This window comes from Pezoporus occidentalis, unplaced genomic scaffold (assembly GCF_034315485.1).
Source record: "Pezoporus occidentalis ecotype Australia unplaced genomic scaffold, CSIRO_AGI_Poc_V1 ctg230, whole genome shotgun sequence".
Classification (NCBI taxonomy): Eukaryota; Metazoa; Chordata; class Aves; order Psittaciformes; family Psittacidae; genus Pezoporus; species Pezoporus occidentalis.
Window position 1 is genome coordinate 408746 of NW_026914181.1, and position 19462 is coordinate 428207.

At 41.1% G+C, this 19462-nt stretch overlaps 1 protein-coding gene across 11 annotated transcripts in view; it reads left to right on the forward strand.

Moving 5' to 3' along the window:
• Positions 1–19462, forward strand: part of AFG2A (AFG2 AAA ATPase homolog A) — a 226725-nt gene that overhangs the window by 79407 nt on the left and 127856 nt on the right. For 2 of the 11 annotated variants that reach the window (XM_062621656.1, XM_062621652.1), the window contains exon 15: positions 9263–9337. The exons of 6 other annotated variants lie outside the window; for them this stretch is intronic. In XM_062621656.1, coding sequence (XP_062477640.1) covers positions 9263–9337 — 75 coding nt within the window. Of the gene's footprint in view, positions 1–5329; positions 5642–9262; positions 9338–19462 lie in introns of those variants that run through there. 3 more of the 11 variants (XM_062621672.1, XM_062621654.1, XM_062621670.1) reach the window with 3 other exon arrangements.

Here is a 19462-nt window from a genome sequence, read left to right on the forward strand (position 1 = left end):
TTGAAAGCTATTTTCTAATGGTTACTCACCATCTGGTTATTGCTGAAATTTATTTTTAATCTCTAGAGAAGGAGAAAAAGATTAGAGATAATGGTAATAAGGACTTTGTTTACATTAACGTTGAAATTGATAGAAAATATTTGGCCTCTGGTAAGGGATTTAAAGTCCTCTGATAATGTTCACATTTATTATTTGTTTAGAATGCGTAAAATATACATCTTTACTGAAGTCCCTAAAAGAATAATTTTGCAAATGACCCTTTTTAAGTCTTATCTGCCCGTCAGGTGTCGTTTACATGTACCATTTGCAGCATCTGAGCTTATGGGCGTTAGTGGTGTGTTGCTGCTGTGGTATGGAGAAAAATGAAGTGAGGGAGCCTCCTCTCATTCAGAATATTTTTGGAGATCAAAGCCAGACTACATGTCTGCTGTTGAATTTGGGCCATCCTAACATTTGCCTTTGCACCTTGCCCAAACTGAAGATGCAGAGGTGTTTTGCCCCTTCCAGAGTGGTCCAGTCTGCGTAGATGGTAAAGTCCAAACGATAAGTTTTTTGCTCAGGGAAACATGTTTTAGTTGAATTCTGCCACCCTGGATTGACAGAGAAATGCAGTACAGCTTTTGTAGCATTCTTAAGGATCTTAAAGTGTTGGTGCTCTGGATGTAACCCCTACAATTCTTCCTTGAAAAAAAGCTGAATAGATGAAGGCTGCTGGAAAACCTTTCTCATAATGGCCACTTGACGAGGCTTGAAAAGCATGTGTCTATCCATCTCTCTTGCACTAACTTCTGACCAATACTTGTGTAATATGAAAAGGTTACACAATTTCTCATAAATTGCCTACAGTTATCCACAGTTATGGCGAATGCTGCTTGCCCTGACAGCAAGTGATACCCTTCATACCCTTCCTTTCTTGCTCTCCTTCAGCTTCTTGCTGAGGGAGCATAGGTGGAGTTTTTGCCAATGTGCAGTGGCTGCCCAGTATTCTCCGTGCAATCATGTGGTGGCAGTGAGAATCCTGTCTAAATAGATGTCCCATCTAAATAGATGCTCTAAAAATAAGTCCTTGTCATGGGGCAATGGGAAAAGATACAAGGGGCTGAGAAAATGAGTCAAAGAGTAGGAGCAATTGAAACTAAACAGAAATAGTTTCCTTTTAGTTGGAAGATGGTGTTGCCATTATGGTTGTGTTTTGTAGTACTGTACTTACATCGATGGAAATGTTGAATTGTGCAGATGAGACAGCGGGACAGTAGGGTGTATCCAGATGTTGGTGGCAGGAGAAAGCAAAGAAAGAGAAGTGTGGATGTAAAAGACAGAAAATAAGTTATGTGAGGGTTACTGGAACAAGAATATTGCTGTTGTCTGACAGGGCACTGTTTAGACTGGGCCATGTCTCTGGATCTGTTTTTTTCACCTTCTAGTTAGTAACAAGGGATAGTACAAGAGGAAATGGCCTCAGGTTGCATCAGGAGAGGTTTAGACTGGGTATGAGGAAAAATTTCTTCATTGAAAGGGTTGTCAAGCATTGGAACAGGCTGCCCAGGGAAGTGGTGGAGTCACCATTTCTGGAGGTATTTAAAAGATGCGCGGATGTGGCGCTTAGTGACATGGTTTAGTGGTGAACCTGGCAGTGCTGGGTTAGCAGTTGGACTCGATGATCTCAAAGGTCTTTTCCAACTTTAACGATTCTATGGTTCTGTGTAGGCACACAGTTGCTCTCTAGGATGTGTGAAGTGGTTTCTTGCATTCCAAAGTGCATAGAAAAAGTAAGCAAATAAACAGATATTTTTTTCTCCTTCATCTCTAAGCTGTTAGCTGTAGCTTTAGATATTTGCTGGTAAAAATCTCTGATAAAGATACTGTGAAAAAGTCTCCCATCTTTATGCTGTCAGTTTCATTTCAGTTTTCATCTGGTCCCTGACATCCCAAAGATTTTGTGCGTTAATCCTGGAATTTTCTTCATCCCGTTTTATAGTCTAGGGGAAAAAAATGTGTGGAATTTCCTTTTAAGATACACTTGTTCCCTGTTTTCTCTTTAATCTCTGTACAAGATACGCTTCCTAGAGAAATGTCAGCTGGCAAAAGGCTAGCAGTAGCAAAGTTGTCTGTGCAGGCCCTGAACTGAAAAGGAATTAAGTCATTGACTTTCATGCAAGGTAACGCAAATTACACAAACTTGAATGAACAGAAATTTAAGTAACTTGTCAATAAATCTCCCTTGTGTGCTAATTTAAATTTGCCTCTCTGAAATCCAGCTTGTGTCTGATCTGCTCACAAAGTTTGTACAGTTCTGACTGTGGTGGTGTAGCTGAATGTCCCCAAGAGCTGTATTTCTCTGGCTAAGCTGGCAGGAGACTCTGGTGGAGTAGCAGTGTACTCTGACAGAAAATTCTTTGCTGATGTACCTATACCTTTTCCCTGAATGATGTAAGCCAAGACAACAAAACCACCCCGAAACTCAAAATACAGCCCCCTCAAAAAACAAATACCCATCCGGCACTCAATTCTTTGACGGCTGTGGTATAAAAACCTCTAGGTACCGCTAGGAAAATGATGTCCAGCATTAACTAACTGGAATATTCTGGGCTTGCTCTTTGTTTTGGGCAGACCTGTTTCTTTAAGTTTTCATTATAATGTTGTAGCTGATTCTGAGAATTGAAAAATAAATTAAAATTGTCAAGATTAAGTCAAGTCTCTGAAAAAATCCAGTCTCTTCATCTTTGGAGTACTGATGGTGATCCAAACAGGAGAATTGCTTTCCCTGGGAAGATTCACCTAGATTTGGCCATGGAAAATATATTTGCTCAGCAAATTTCATCAGCTTATCATGAAATTGTGCAAACATCTACTCTTTGAGTGGTCTGGACAGCATACTGCTTTCTGTGTGCGAACTGCGGTCTTGTCTTCCATGATGTCATTTGCCTGCAAAGCATGAAGTTAGACTTTGGGTTAGTGGAGAGGGAAAGATGAGAATTCAGAAGCCCCCCCCGTGTCCTTCATGGTAAGGAAAAGGGCAGAAATACGTCAGAAAAGCACACATACTAGTCTTTTGAGTGAATGTTAATCCTCTGTATTTTATGGTCGTTGTAGCATGGTATCACAGAAGGCAAGCATGGTGCGCTCACCCTGTTTGCAAATGACATGATTGAGATGTTGCTTGTGGTCATACTAGATACTTGTGCAGAAGCAGAGGTCTAATTAATTGTAACTGTACCAGAGCTCTTAAATAGCATCCATTTAGTCACCCAGACTTTCAGAAAAGTCTGTGTTTGGTTGTGATGCTAGTAACCACTGGACCACATTTTCTTCTTAGAGGCCAGAAAAAGAAGCCAAGTCTTGAAAGAAATACTTTCTCTGTTGCCTTGTAAAGAGTAGTATAATTCACAGGCTATGTATGTGTGGTAGGGCTTTTAAGTGTCCGGTCCATGTATAGAATAACATCCTTCTGCCACCACAAATTGTTCTCTTCATCCAGATAGAAAGTGTCTGGTCTGTGGATTGGCCATTTGCATTAGTATATGCAAAGAGGCTATTGGGAGCTCTGGTGATAGACAGGACCACATTGTGTTGGGCGCTGTACAGAAAAAAAACTGTCCCTGCCCACCATAAGAGGTGAGGACATGAACTGCTGTTTTTTCAGCAGTGTGCCATGTGATAGACTCTCTTATTTTCCTTGCAGGTAGCTCTTTTAAGCTTCAGAAAAATGCACACAGATAATCTGACAGGTTGTAAAGCAGGGTGCTGGGAGTTTACCAGACCTGCACGGGTAGCAGCCACCTTATTTTGTTCTCGTTTATGTGTATGTTATAAGGTCCTGCTGAGATTTCATGAGTCTGAAGTATTTGTTTGAGTGATTGCTTATGGATGGCTCAGTGCCAGTGAAAATATCTGCTCTGAGTACAGCAACAATCAAAAAACAAACAGACAGTTAAGATACACCCTGAGCAGTATAGGGATGATATAAATATAGTTTTGCTCTCAAATGGAATAATGTGGCCAGTACTGATACAGTGCTGCGAGTGCTTCAGAGATCAGCAGTCTCAATTGTTTGGGGAATACAACAACTTTCAGATAAGGGAACATGTCATTTATTGTTACAATTTTAATCTTGGCTGAATGTCAGCAAGAAGGATGAATGGCAAAGAAGATGGAATTAAAATAGCTATATGTATTCCTTGTAACTTGAGGGAAATAATCATGTTGAGTGGGTAAGTGGCTGACTGGTGGCTAACAGTGCTAAGTAAGTGTCTAATAAAAGTACTGATTTTTTTAAAAGTATCAAAGAAGAAAGAAATAGCTCATAACAGTCGCCGTCAAACAGTGTCACTGAGATGAGCAGTTTAACCGGATTACACAATGGAATTTCTTAGTAAAACTATCCAGGCTTTAAGAAGAAATATTATATACATATAAAACGTGTATGTTTTAAAATGAATTCAAGTCCTTATAAGTGTTGATGTTAGTCACCCTTTGCTTCCTGGAGCTTTGAGGATCCTCACCAAGTGGACACTTGAAGGTTTTTATTCACAACCAGCATCAAAGGTAGTCATCTCTTGGGGTAACTCTTCCTTTGCATGGCACATACTTCTTTATTTGCTGTGGTAAATGTGGGGTAACCTACCTATCTTAATTTGAGTTGTAAGTTGCCTTTCAAGGAAAATGTGCATTCTAGCCACCATGGCAGGGAAGCTGAAAGGCAAAATATGGTTGCCACATAGAAAGCATAAAGATAATGCGACTTCTTGTAATCAAATGAGTCGTAGTGGTTCCAAGTCTGTACGTACATGCTCAGCTTGAAAGATGGGAAGTACGCAGGTAATGTTTCTGTGCTGATGGCAACATCTCTGTCAAAGATACATGTGGTAAAATAGACAGGTACTGTTTTGTATAATAATGGCTATATGTGTGTTGGACACATACAGCTTTTTTTTTTTTCTAAGACATAGAGAAAAAGTATTTTCTCCTAAGCATCATTTTCAGTAAAGTAGATTGATGACATTTGCTGAGGTACATGATGGTTTTGCCATCATAAATTTGACATGGCTATATTATTCAAACTCTTTGGCTGTAAAGAGGTTTATCTAAATGTGTGTCAGTAGAACTTTTAAGCCACGCTACGCAAAACAAACCATGTAGTGCCACTTTTATATGTCTGTACCATATAATTTTTTCAAAACAATTTTATTGAAGGAAAATGTATCATGTGTTTTGATATTTTTTTGTTAATCATGAGATATACTCCTCCCTGTGCCTGTAAGAAAGGACAATATTTAATTAAGATACTGAATATAAGAACTGAATTTAAAATACCTTTTCTGTTTATCAGATTGCTGGACTAAGAAGGTCTGATGCTTTGCAACCTTCCCAGCCTAGAGAAATATCCAGAAAGCCAGATTTCCTCAGTGAAATGCTCAGGATCCTCAGTGAAGACTCTGAAGGTTGCCTGTGGTGGTTTGCAGATTTTTGGTCCTTAAGTTTAAATCTCTGGCCAGTATTTAACTACAATTTCTGCCCCCTGCAAGGAGGAGGGGAAGTGTGTATATGCAGCAGGGAGGCAGGACAGGGGTTTTGCTGTATTTTGTCTCTTAGCCATAGCTGTTGGGAATGGCAGACGAGATTTTGAGGGCGACTATAAGGGAGTTCTGGGAAGGCAGAGGATGGTGCAAGACAGATATGATCCATCCCTTCTTCCTCTTGAAGTTGGTTGCTTACGTGATTCTGGAAGGCTTGCTTGCAGGTGGCAGAAGTAACCAAATGTAGATAGTGATTAAGTTATAATTCTCCAAATTTTAATAATGTAATTCTTCATATTTTAGTGGGTATCTGTGAATTTTTACTCTAGTTCTGATGTTCTATTGTTCCCCCTTATCTCAGCTGTTTTATTTCAGCCTGTCAAGGAAGAGGGAGAAAAGAGACTGCAAATGTGTAGGGACAGTCTTGTGTCTGTGGAGCTGATTACCTCTGGGACATACAGCTGAGATGTTTGAAACACTTTTGAGTTTGGCAGCTTTGTGTTTGCTTTCCCTTTTCCTTCCTTTTTTTAGTCTTCCAGTAATAGGCCCCTTGTTCCAAAGAACAAAACCAGCACTTAGCGGTCATTCAGAAAGATTCATTAAAACCAGGAATGGAGTAATTGTAAACAGACACCCCACTTCTACCATCCCCCCCTTTCATTCTAGCTCAGGGCATAGCAGCCGTGTGTTGTCTGGCTCCAGACAATTTTGGGGATTAGAAAAGGAACAATAGCCTTTGGAGGTTAAAATAACCTTTCCTTATTCAGCTGTTACAGTACTTTCTTAGAAAACTGAGACAATAACCCCCATTTTAATTTTTTTAAAACACACTTTGATAAATGTTCTCTTTGTAAAATCATAGCATGACTCTTACACTAAAGTAAAAAGTAAAGTAGAAGTAGTAACTATGCTAAGCTTTTATCACAAAAGGTAAGAAGGGTGGGAAACAGCAACATGAAGGTTAATTATGGCAATTTTCCTATAGACTGAGGTAACGGGTGTCTGATAAAGCTGTGATTCACCTATGGTTTGTCATTTTTACAGCAGCTATCCAGTAACTATTGCAGGTTTGTTAACCTGTGTGCTTGCCAAGAATTGTTTGCGTGGTATCAGTTGTGGGCAGTAGCTGTCATTTGCTGAATTGGTGGCACTTGTGGAAGTTGTTTCATCACTGAGAGATTTTTTTAATTATAGAATTATGGAAGGGAGCTGAAGATGTGCCCCAGGTCCCTCTCCTCCCTCCCTTTTGACTCTGCAGCTGCAGAGCCCTTGCAGGGTGCATACTGCCTTCCCCGCCCTCATCAGCTTTGCCCAGGACCCAGCTAAAGATGCGGCTGCTGAAATGCCAGGCATTTAGATGCAAAAACAAGTGCAGAAGTATTTTAACACTTGCAACTGCTCCAAAATTTAGGTTTTTTTTTGGTAGCAACCAGAGTGCATTGAACAATGGGTAGATACTTATTAAATAAGTGGGGCATTTTAGGGAGATGGGTGGTTTGGCAGTGCTTCTTGTATAAACTGTTTTGTTACCTGCACTTGTGTGAGGAGCACATGTGAGCTGGAGAACCAGATGACTTGAAAGCAGGACAATCAGTCTGTTTGTCTGACCTGACATTGTGTGGCACAGAGAAAAACTGGACCCGAGCCAAACCAGGTATGAGATACCAGTACGATCGCAACAACAGGCGTGTTGCTTTACACTGGTGTGGAGAAATGGGTCTATGTTTAGTCTGGGAGTTGAGTTAATTGAACTGTATGACTGGTACCTGAATTACCCAGGATAATTCAAAACAAGTTATCTTCTCATGACCCATTAAAATAAGTGAGGGGTAACTAAATGGAATTGCTGTGAGAGGATTTTACTGAATGGTTCAGGTGCAAAAGTTGTTAAGGCCCAATTACAGCACTGTTATTGCCATTGTGATTGGGTAGTGTAACTGCTTAAAAATAAATACCATCTAATTATTCACTGTTTATAGGCAAGTCATTGGGAGGAAATTAAATGGTTGGTGTGCTGATGAAACTTCGTTTGGTTAAGATCTGTTCTGTGTATTTTAAAGCTTGTCAGAGTGTACTTTTTTCTTTTCCCTTTTTCTTTTTCCTTTTTCTTTTTTTTCCCCTCTCTTTTTTCCTTTTTTTTTTTTCTCTTTTATGTTTGTTTTTTTTTTTCCCCACCCCCTTAAGGCAGAAAATACCAAAGTAGGAGGAAGGACAGCTCCTGTAGGGTCTGTTCACTTAACAAATGCAGAGAGACAGGTTCTGTGTGCACGCTGCCAGATTGATAGGATGTGGCACTGTTACTTTCACCTCCAGCCTAACCTTGTGGCAGAAGACAGTATAAGTGGTCCCATAAGTGATAGGTGTATGGCTGTTGAGTCAAAGCTCCACACCTGTTCTGTGTCATAACAACTTCATTTGTGCATGGGGGGAGCAATGGAGAGGAAACCAAGTGCCCTACTTCTCACAAGATCGCCAGAGGCGTAATGTCTTTGAGTCAGGAAAACCTCTGGGGTTAAGTGCTGGCATTAAAGAAATTAGATGGTACTCTTCTAGCTCCCTCTTTCTGTGCTCAAGATAGAGCTTCATAACTGCTGTTCTGTCACAGGAGTGGCTTTTAGAAAAATGTTTTATTATGCATTCCTATCTGAAGTGCTTTGGGTTTCTGCAAAAACTACTATCAATGAAAGATATATTCTGTGAGTTAGTTATTTATTTTAAGTATTAGCTTAGTTGGATAACTAGGTCCTGAGGCCTTTCCTCTTTCTGGAGAACCAGAACAGTTTTCTGTTTTGTCAGCAAAGCTTTGACCTAACTCTCTTTGGCTTGTCCTCGTGAGTTTCCTTGTAACTATGAATGTCTGCAAAGACCGTTATTACAAACACCTCTGAAATCATATTGTGATGAAGGATAATTATTACTTTTTACCAAGTCTTCTGTTTTCTTTTGACTTTACTAAGTGAGCAAAGATTTCTCAAGAAAATGTTTATTTTTTATTTTACTTTTTTTTTTTTTTAATAATGTCAGTTATCTTAGTTTTAGTTAATAAGTTGGTGCTTCGGTGAATGGATCTCTTACCTAATGAATTATGGAAGAATATACCAATCTCACACTTGACTTGCAGTGCTGTCGTGACTTTTTGCCTACCTTTAGTTCCGGAGTTGACCTGATTTGCCTGTCCTGGGACAGTGTTTTCCATCAGAGACTGAAACAGCATTGCAACTTGGCAGCGTGCTCACCCCCACAAAACCGCATTTTTCTGTTCTTTGATTTACTGATCTCAGTCCTTCATTGGTTCATTCCTCTAAGTAGGAGGTTATGGTGTTTCTGCAGAGAGCATTGTCAGAGCTGCGTGCTTCAACTTATGGTTAAGGAAGATGGAATTTCTCCCTGAATCTGTTCAAATCATATGAAAAGTGAGTGGGGGAGGTGTGTTATTATCTTAGTAGCAGTATTAGTTTGGGTCAGTGTCAGGTACCATAAAGCTATTATGCTTTGATAATCAGTCATCAATACGTGCACAGCCAGCGCTGTGAAGGGCTTATGCTGATGTGACTCAGAGTGGTACTTGAGGGCTTGAGGGCTTTCTTTTCTAGTAGTACTTGTATTCAGATTCTTCCCGTACAAAGATCTTAAAGCTCAGATTAGTGTGGTACTATATATTTGTATACCTCGTACTCATCTATCTCTTTCTTCACCCAGATTTATTTTTAATTGTGTTACCTTTTTTTTTTTTTTTGTGTTGAAAGACACTTGATAAGAGTGATGAAGCTTGGGATTCAGTGATTAGTGCTATTTTGGATCTGCAGATACCCTTTATACAGGTGAGCCTAGTTGTTTCTGTCTGATTTTATACTAAGCTGCTGATTACTTATGCAGATTTATTTTGACTACTATGCTACTATTTATAGTCCTCGTAGTTGTAAACTGTCAAAATATCAGGGGGTTAGGGCCCCGGATCTTTGTTATATCAGAATTGAACATACCACGGGTGGGATGTTTCAGGGATCCTCTTGTTCTAAGCTGTGGATGTGAGGAAAGGGAAGGGTAAGACACATAAGGAATATGGAGTGCAGGCATCTTTAGGAAAGAGGATCATTGGACCCAAAAATCCAAAGATGGAACTTCAGCAGCCTGACCTCCCTTCCATTTTTAGGTATAAGAAATTTGAGAAATTGAACTCGTGTTGAGAGTCTTATCAGAATTTCTAAGTGTGAAATTGAGAGAGTAAAACATGTTTTAAAAAAATAGTCATTACACATTATTGCTAAGACTTAGTGATAGTCCAGTAATGTAAAGCACATGATTTTCCTGTCATGGAAAATGGCTGTGCTTTCAAATATGAAAACACTCATGGAATATCTCAGCTTTCTGCATTTGGAAACCACGTTTCCACTTTTGACTTCCACTGTTGACATTGTGCACAATGGCTTCTGTAATGTGTAAATATAGAGAGTCCAGTAAATGGGTGAAGGTAGGTTGCAGTCTTGCACAGAGGAGATAAAACTAGATTTAAAAGAGGTAAACAAAAAGCACACAAGCAATGTAAATTATACCGATGCAGTTACTTTTGAAGTGGTAAGTGCTGTAGTATTACCACAGTTGCTCTTCCTTGCCTTTGTTCTGTCATTGACTAAGAAAAGATTGTTGTTTGATAAACAATGTGCAGCGTTGGATGCCAGATGAAAGCATAGCCAAGAGATTAGATTACATTATCAAGGGACAGAGGGAGGAAGATGCATTGAAAATGGGTCTGTTACAAGTCACCAGGTAATTATCAAGTTTGTAATTATAAAGGGGTAGCCTTTCCTTTCTAATGTCTGTTTAAAATGTTAGTTATGATTAAAAGCAGATCATTTGGGGGGGAAGGGGGAAGAGGAGGAGGGAAAGAGGAGAGGGCTTTGTTTTTTTCTCCATCCAGACTGTTGTTGAAACAAAAGCTGCAGAAGTGCAAAAAGACCTCTAATAGCATGTACGTACATGCATGTTTGGAGAGCAAAGACAAAGGGATTGTGAGAGCTCTGAACTTTCGATTTCTCGGCGAAGTAGGTGTAAAAATCAATCTGAAAATAATTCTGTGAAGAAAATTACTTTTTTTTCCAGTGTAACAAAGTCACAGGTCTAGTTTAACCTATGTGAAAAGATATCATGTGAAACCAGTTTTCAGAAAATGGTGTAACTTTTTGAAGATCAAAGAGACAGCAATCCTAAAGGCCCCTAGTCTTGTGCTCCCACAGATCCAGTGATCAGTAGTGGTGCTATGTGTTGGATTTCTCCACTTTTGCTGTCAACACAGGTTTTAAAACTGAGGGTAAGATAAAGTTCAAGTTGACAGGTAGCTTATTCCATATTACACCTAATGCTAGTATCTCTGCTGATAGACACTATAATTTTGCCATGTGCCGTGTTTTTTCTTCTGTGTCACAGTTCATTGTAAACATCAATTAAATTTTTGATAGCTGCTATGACTGTAATTTTAAATAATATATATTTTAGAACACAAGCAAAATCTCAGAATATAACTCAGGGAATCCCTAGCATTGTGCCTGCTACTGTTTCATCCATTCTGTCCATCTCTTCTATGTTTCTAATCAGGTATTCCTGATACCCTTTTTTAATTTCAGAAGGGCATTCTTTATTTCAGTTGCAGTACTCATAGTAGCAGGCCATCTTCTGTTGATCAGAGCATAAAATGGTGGGGCTAATTTCAGCATTCTTCCTGGTCCTACCTTATGCTTTGTCTTCTCTTTATGGCAGTCTTAGATGTTAATAAAAATTTTAACTGCTGTATTCTTGGACCTAAAATTCTGAGGCTCAACTGTGTAGCTTTTACAGTGCGAAGGGCTGAGCTCTGCTTCTTGTGGGTTTAGGTAGTATCTGGAAATAATGGAAGGAAAACTCTTCATTCTGGTAATTTTTGGGTTTGTACCATAAGACTGAATTGTGCTATTCCATAGAAGAGTAATTCTGGATTGATTCCCTGGACTTGTGGTGCAGGGGCGTTTGAAAGGAAAGAAATCTAAGTGAAGTGTGTGCTGAACTGAAAAGCTATCTGATTCATGCAATTCCAGGTTAAAGCCCCTGTGGCCTAAGAAGTGATAAACACCAAGTTGTTGTCAGCTTGCCCTCTCTTGCAGAATTGGCCTAAAACTTAGTGTTATGTCTGAATTATGCGTGAAAAGATCTATCATCATTTGCTTACTGGTCACAGGGACAGCAGATGCTGACAGCATAGTGAAATGTCTTTACAAGTTTTCAACTTTAAAATTCCTGGATTAAATACGTAGCGGCCAGTATTGTGTGAGAGATTTCAAGTGAAACCTGCAAAATATCTCAGGCTACTTCCTCAATTAAGTTCAGCTGCAAAAGAAAATAGTCACAGGACTTTGGAAGCCAAAGAGAAATATTGATAAATAAGCTGCACTAGATGTTTTTCCATTCCTAACAAACAATGTTGTTGAAGAGGACAATGAGGGTGCTGTTTTGATGAGATTCTAACACATGACTGGAATAGCTTTGAGTAAAACATGGAATTTTGCTTTGTTGACAGTCTATGAATGGTACTGAAACAGTACTTACCTTCAGTGCTAATGTGAGGTGGAAACACTGGAAAATGTGAACCTTGTTATGAGTTTTCACATGCTCTTTTTATGTGCCTTGTGGCTCATGTATGAAAAGCCTTCTCACAGTTTGAAGAGCAGGGAGCAAATTAACTTGCTAGTGGCAGGGACTCAGGCTTCAGGTAGCACATGAATTGCTGTGAACTCAGCAGCATTATTGCATGGTCTTACTCTAGGAAGAGTTTGGAAATACTTGAGTCCTGTATTAGATCTGATTCTCTTTAAATTAATTAACAAATTACAATACAAGGTATTTTTGACATTCACTAATATACATTGTCCACATAATGTGGACTTGTCTGTGGACAGCTGCCTGCCCTAATAAAGTAGTACTTAGTAAGGTCCCAGCCTTACTGAAAAGGTTCTCTCTCCCTCCTCCTCCCCCTAACATTTTTCTTTCTTTTATCTTTTTTTTTAGAAGTATATTTTGTAGGAGTTAAGCATTACTATGGTATTTCAGAGCAAATTGTTCAAATCTTAAAAAAAAGAAACACAAACCAAAGCCCAGCCAGAAAAAAGGAGTTGGAAGTAGAGAGATGGAGGTAGAGAAAAGCTCCCCATGGTATAGCATTGTCTCCAGAAATCAAACATGCCCACTAGGTATTTTCCATTGGGAACTATTGAATTAGTCCCCTGCATCCTGATCAGAGAGATTGTGAATGTAGGACTCTTGCAGTGAATAGACTGTTTTTTGTCAATAGCTTTGAAACTGCCTGCCAGTGCTCACGTGCTTTTGTGCAGTAATTTGTTGATCATTGCTTTCTTCCTATGAAAATAGAATAAAAGGAGTGACAAGCAAAATACACATTTGGGTGAGATTTAACAGTTTGAAGACTGAATTTTTTTGTAAGAGTAATTTGATTTGTTCTCTTATGCAGTGGGGACCTGGAGAGGAAAAGCTGCTGGGGTGTGCTCTTCAGGAGATGGAAAAGCAGCAGGATGCTCCGTCTCTGCAGGGGACAGTCTCTAGTAAAACATGAAAGAGAAATAGACTTCATTGAACTAAGTTTCTTGAAATACTTCTGCATGATGCAGAAAAAAGGTGCTTGGCAGCACAAGTTAGCTGCGTCTCATGACTATAGCAATGCAATACTGAATGCAGTTAAAGTATGGATTGGCAGTCACAAGCCATGGAGTTACCAGGCCATGTGACTTTCCTACCTCTGAGCTAAGAGTTGCTGCTGAGATGAAGAAGTAACTGGATTACGTGTGCATGGTTCTGCTATGCCAAAGCAAGCAACATAACTTGAGCCATGAAGGTGGTTTAATGGAAATAATTTTACTTGGGATTAATTGCAGTGGGTTAGGACTGATGAGGTCAATCACCGTGTTTCAGAGGAAGGGGAGGAGCTTTGCTGAGGCTCAGTAACTCAAATAGCTTTTCGTTGTTTGTCTGTACTTTCCCCAGGTAGTTAAGACCTGGACCTGCTGCCGCCATGTGAAATTTGAGTCTTGAAGCCTGTGAGAAGTGTTTCTGGGCTCTGCATAGGAATGTGCCATTGTTCTCATTGTCCCCTTTGGGGTGGGGGGGAATTCTTTAGACGAATTTAATTTAAATTCTGAAAAATGTAAATATAGCAAGGCTGAAAAATTAAGCATTTTCTTCAGTTCTCTGCTTTCCTTGCTCAGCCTTGCTAATGAGTTTTAAGGTTAATTTGAGAAGACTGCTTCCTACATTGTACAGGGTACATTTTAGGATTCAAATACATGGGAAGGTTTGTCTTCATAGTCCCCTGTATTTAGGCTCTCAGGGCTACTAGTTCAATTTATCTGTGCTTTTGGCCTACCTCAGTTGCCTTCACCAGTAGTGGAAGTTAAACTGAAATACATACGTCTTTAACTGGAACATGTCTGTGTGCACAATGTTAAATTTAGGATTTAGGTCTAGGACCTGCGTGATTATTTATCACTGGAAGTGCAGATTTTAACGGGGATCAGAATTAGGCCCTGAAATGTGAATTTAGATGAAAGATGGTATCTTCAGGAAGACAAGACTTTGGTTGATCCCTCTTCTTTGTTGTGTTTAAGTGAGGAATCTCACAGTTGATTGGTGGCAGGGGTGGTATAAAGGAACACCCATTAGTGCTGAGCTGAACACCAGCGCTTTAACCAAACAGCTCTGAGGTGGCACTTAAAGCTTTAGATTTCTCTTGGCCATTGGCCACCATAAGTTGGTGACAACATTAAGCACTCCCTACCCCGCCTCTTGAGTTGCCTTGTCCCTGGAGGGATAGGTGTGTTCATGTTTGTTTGGATTTTTATTTTTAATTTTTTAACATTTAAAAGAGAAGGCATCATTTCAGTCAGCTCTTCTTTAACAAAGTATCTTATTTTACAAGCAAGTGCAGTGCAGATGTCATTAAAAAAGTTGAAAGTACCTTTTGTTATTTTGTAAGTATTTTTAGCTGTTCATTTCTATTCAGATAGCACTTAATGCCTGGTTTGTTTGTGTTTTTTTTTGTTTATGTAGGCTTGGCATGGTCAATAAAAAGGCTATATGTGAATAATGAAGTTGTAACAAAAAAAAAATCTCTTGTAAAACAGTTCATTTACCACGGTATATTAGTGAAAGGAGAGGAAGTGGCATGGTTGCCACATGAATGTGTTCAGTGGGTGGCGACAGAGCAAGTGGTACACTTGGTGGTGAGACCATTGTAGCTTTACAGCTCTTGGTGCCAGCAGTAGAAAGAGAACCTGGGAAGTGTTTTCCATAGCATGTCATGGGTGATTAGCAGTTGACAGTGAGCTGGTATGAAATGATAATGCAAGAGTGGCTGTGGTAATTGTTGTGTTGTCTGTGTCTCAGGAAGAGGTGTGTCTGCTTCTTGCCTGCAGTAAAATTGATGGCATGGTCTGATAGACAAGTGCTACATAAAGACTGAGTGGAATTTATAGGCACCTGAAGGCAATACAAGCTGATGATGAAAGGCGTTCTCAATGTTAGACACTAATTCACAGTGAAGTGAAATCCTCACAAGGGCTTTGTGTCTGCTGTATAGCTTCCCATGATGAAAGCCCACCTAAAGGGCAGTAGGTTGTAATTCAAACATGGTTTAGTGCCATGCTGAAGTTCATGAGAAAAAAAAAGTAGAATTAATTAGACCTTAGCTGCAAGCTTATTGCAGCTCTTTTCATAAGAATCTCCTCAACTACTGCACCTTTGACTCACATTTATTCTGTTAGTCATTCTAATATCTGCTTTTTTTCTGCTTGGTTTTCCTAAAGATGTATGTTCAATACACTAATATCAGAAAATACTTGTGAAGTATCACACAGTATGCTAGAGATTGGAAGGGACCTCAAAAGATCATCTAGTCCAATCCCCCTGCCAGAGCAGGAACACCTAGATAATGTTACACAGGAATGTGTCCAGGCGGGTTTTGAATGTCTCCAGAGAAGGAGACTCCACAACCTCCCTGGGCAGCCTGTTCCAGTGTTCTGTCACCCTCACGGGGAAGAAGTTTCTTCTCAAGTTTAAGTGGAACCTCTTGTGTTCCAGTTTGTACCCATTACCCCTTGTCCTATCATTGTTTGCCACTGAGTAGAGCCTGGCTCCATCCTCGTGACACTCCCCCTTTATATATTTATATACACTAATAAGGTCACCCCTCAGTCTCCTCTTCTCTAAACTATAGAGACCCAGCTCCCTCAGTCTTTCCTCATAAGGGAGATGCTCCACTCAATCATCTTAGCTGCCCTGCGCTGGACTCTCTCCAGCAGCTCCCTGTCCTTCTTGAACTGAGGGGCCCAGAACTGCACACAATATTCCAGATGCGGTCTCACCAGGGCAGAGTAGAGGGGAAGGAGGACCTCTCTCGACCTACTAACCACCCCCCTTCTAATACACCCCAGGATGCCATTGGCCTTCTTGGCCACAAGGGCACAGTGTTGGCTCATGGTCGTCCTGTCATCCACTAGGACCCCCAGGTCCCTCTCCCCTACACTGCTCTCTAACAGGTTGTTCCCCAACCTATACTGGAACCTGGGGTTGTTCCTGCCCAGATGCAGGACTCTACACTTTCCCTTGTTATATTTCATCAAGTTATTCCCTGCCCAACTCTCCAGCCTGTCCAGGTCTCGCTGGATGGCAGCACAGCCTTCTGGCGTGTCAGCCACTCCTCCCAGCTTAGTGTCATCAGCAAACTTGCTGATAGTACACTCAATTCCCTCATCTAAATCATTGATGAATATATTAAATAATACCGGTCCCAGTACTGACCCTTGAGGCACTCCACTAGTTACAGGCCTCCAACTAGACTCTGCCCCATAGACTACTACTCTCTGGCTTCACTCCTTCAGCCAGTTCACAGTCCACCTCACTACCTGATCATCCAGACCACACTTCCTCAATTTAGCTGTGAGGATGCTGTGGGAGACTGTGTCAATGCTTTGCTGAAGTCAAGGTAGACCACATCCACCGCTCTGCCATCATCCATCCACCGTGTTATTTCCTCATAAAAGGCTATGAGATTGGTCAAGCATGACTTCCCCTTGGTGAAGCCATGTTAACTGCCCCTCATAACCCTCTTATCCTTGATGTGCCTTAAGATGGCACCAAGGATAAGGTGTTCCATCACTTTCCCAGGGATGGAGGTGAGGCTGACCGGTCTATAGTTACCCGGGTCCTCCTTCTTGCCCTTTTTGAAGACTGGGGTGACATTTGCTTTCCTCCAGTCCTCAGGCACCTCTCCCATTTCCCAAGACTTGGTAAAGATGATGGAGAGTGGTCTAGCAATGACTTCCGCCAGTTCCCTCAGCACCCGCGGGTGCATCCCATCTGGACCCATGGATTTATGGATGTCCAGATTGCTCAACCGGTCTCTAACCCATTCCTCATCGACTAAGGCAAACTGCTCTGTTGACCTGACTTCATCTAAGGTCTCAGGGGTACAGGGCTCTTCAGGACTGCCTGCAGCAGAGTAGACAGAGACAAAGAAGGCATTCAGTAACTCTGCCATCTCTGTGTCTTCTGTCACCAGGGCACCCATCCCGTTCATCAGTGGGCCTACATTGCCTCTGGTGTTAGTTTTGTCTGCCATGTATTTGAAAAAGCTCTCTTTGCTGTCCTTGACCCTTCTCGCCAGGTTTAATTCTAAGGAGGCCTTAGTCATCCTAGCTGCCTTCCTACATCCTCTAGCAGCAGCCTTATATTCCTCCCAAGTGGTCAGCCCCTCCTTCCATGACCTGTAAACTCTCCTCTTCCACTTGAGCATACCCAGCAATTCCCTATTTAGCCACGCAGGTCTCTTGGCCCTCTTCCTTGACTTCCTACATGTCGGGATGCTCCGATCTTGAGCTCGGAAAAAGCAATCCTTGAATGCCAACCAACTATCTTGGGCCCCTTTACCTTCAAGCAGCCTTGCCCATGGGATTTCCCCTAGCAGTTGCTTGAAAAGGCCAAAGTTTGCCCTGCTAAAGTCCAGGGTTGCAATTCTACTTGCTATTCTACTGGTCCTACCTCACAAGATCCTGAATTCCACCATCTCGTGGTCGCTGCAGCCAAGGCAGCCCTCAACCCTTACTGCTTCAACCAGACCCTCCTTGTTAGTGAGGATGAGATCCAGCAGCGCTCCTCTCCTGGTTGGCCCATCCACCATTTGCAGGAGGAAGTTATCATCCATACACTGGAGGAACCTCCTGGACTGTGGCTGGGTTGCTGAGTGGTCCTTCCAGCAAACATCAGGGAAGTTAAAATCCCCCACAACGACCACAGCCTGTGACTGTGAGGCTGCTCTCAGCTGCCTGTAGAAGGCGTCATCAACTTCCTCACCCTGATCTGGTGGCCTGTAACAGACACCCACAGCAGTATTGCCCCTGCCAGCCTGCCCCTTAATTCTCACCCACAGACTCTCAACTCGCTCGTCATCTGTCCCTGGACAGAACTCGGTGCATTGTAGCTGCTCCCGCACATAAAGAGCAACCCCACCACCCGCCCTGGCTGGCCTGTCTTTCCTGAAAAGGACATAGCCCTCCATGACTATATTCCAGTCATGTGAGCTGTCCCACCACGTCTCTGTAATTGCCACCAGATCATAGTCTCCTGACTTAACACAGGTTTCCAACTCCTCCTTGCTTATTTCCCATGCTGCGCGCATTGGTGTACAGACATTCCAGGGAGCGAGCTGAGCACACTGATTTCACCCTAGGATTATAGGAGGCCTCCCAGTCTTCATCAGTTCTGGAGTGCTGCCCCACTGGGGCAAGCCCAGCTACAACCCCATCCCCCTTCAAATCTAGTTTAAAGCTCTCCAAATGAGCCCTGCTAATTCGTAGCTTAAAAGATGTATCTGAACTCATTGGCATAGAATTGTACAGTTACCTCTTTTGCAGCTAACTAAACATTTGTTCTGTGGGAATAACATGTTTTCTCAGTTTTGTCCTCTTTCTCCAGAGCCGTGTTTATGTAGTTCATTAGGTTTCTTTGAAATGATACTCAAAAGATTCAGTAGAGTTTAAGAGCAATTTCATGTAAAGACTGCTATGAGCTAGTACTTGCTTCTTTATTTGTTCTTCTTTCAGAAAATACCAGTTTCCAGTGTTAATAATTCCAAATGCAGAGTAGAAAATTGGGGTAGTTTATGGGAGCAGAATAATTACTGTTATGTCCTGTGTTATAATTGTGTTGTTATGGTCGTCATGGTCTGGGTCTGTAAGAAAGGCATAGCTTGTAAAGAGATACATTAAAGAAATGTAAGAACTTCCAGGCACATGTTCCCTTGATCTGGAGAGTGGTATGTTTGCCAGGAGCCTTTTTATTTTTTCCCTTTGTCAGCTGATTCATAAAAGGTAGTGCTTTTCCTGTATTCTGTTGAAGAGAGAGTTACAGGTTGCATTTTGCATGACTGTAGCGATCCTAGCTCTAGATAGTGAAGACTGGCATCTGTCTTTTCAGAACTGTCATATCAGTTGTTTGTTTATTGGTGAAAGTACATACTCTATTTCTCAAGACAGTAGCTGCTGAATGTCAATGTGTACTATAGTTCTGAGACTGCATTTTTGTGTATGTATAAATGTAATTACATCATGTAATTATTGTTGTGCTCACTTTCCCCACAGATATTAAGGATGTATTTGTTTGCCTGCTTATGTTCTGTATCAGTAGTTTTGCTTCCAAATCAAAAAACATTGAATGGACAGAATTCTTTGAGAAACGTTAGAGGTGCCAAGCATTATGGTGATGATACAAAGTTCATAAATTTGTTGGTTTTTTTTTTCATTTGAAAACTTACTTCTTTCACAGTCTGCCCTTACGCTTTGTTTTCTTACAAGTTTGAAAAAAAAATCAGGCAAAGTCATTATGAGCTGAAAAAGGAGGCCAAGTTGTACTTT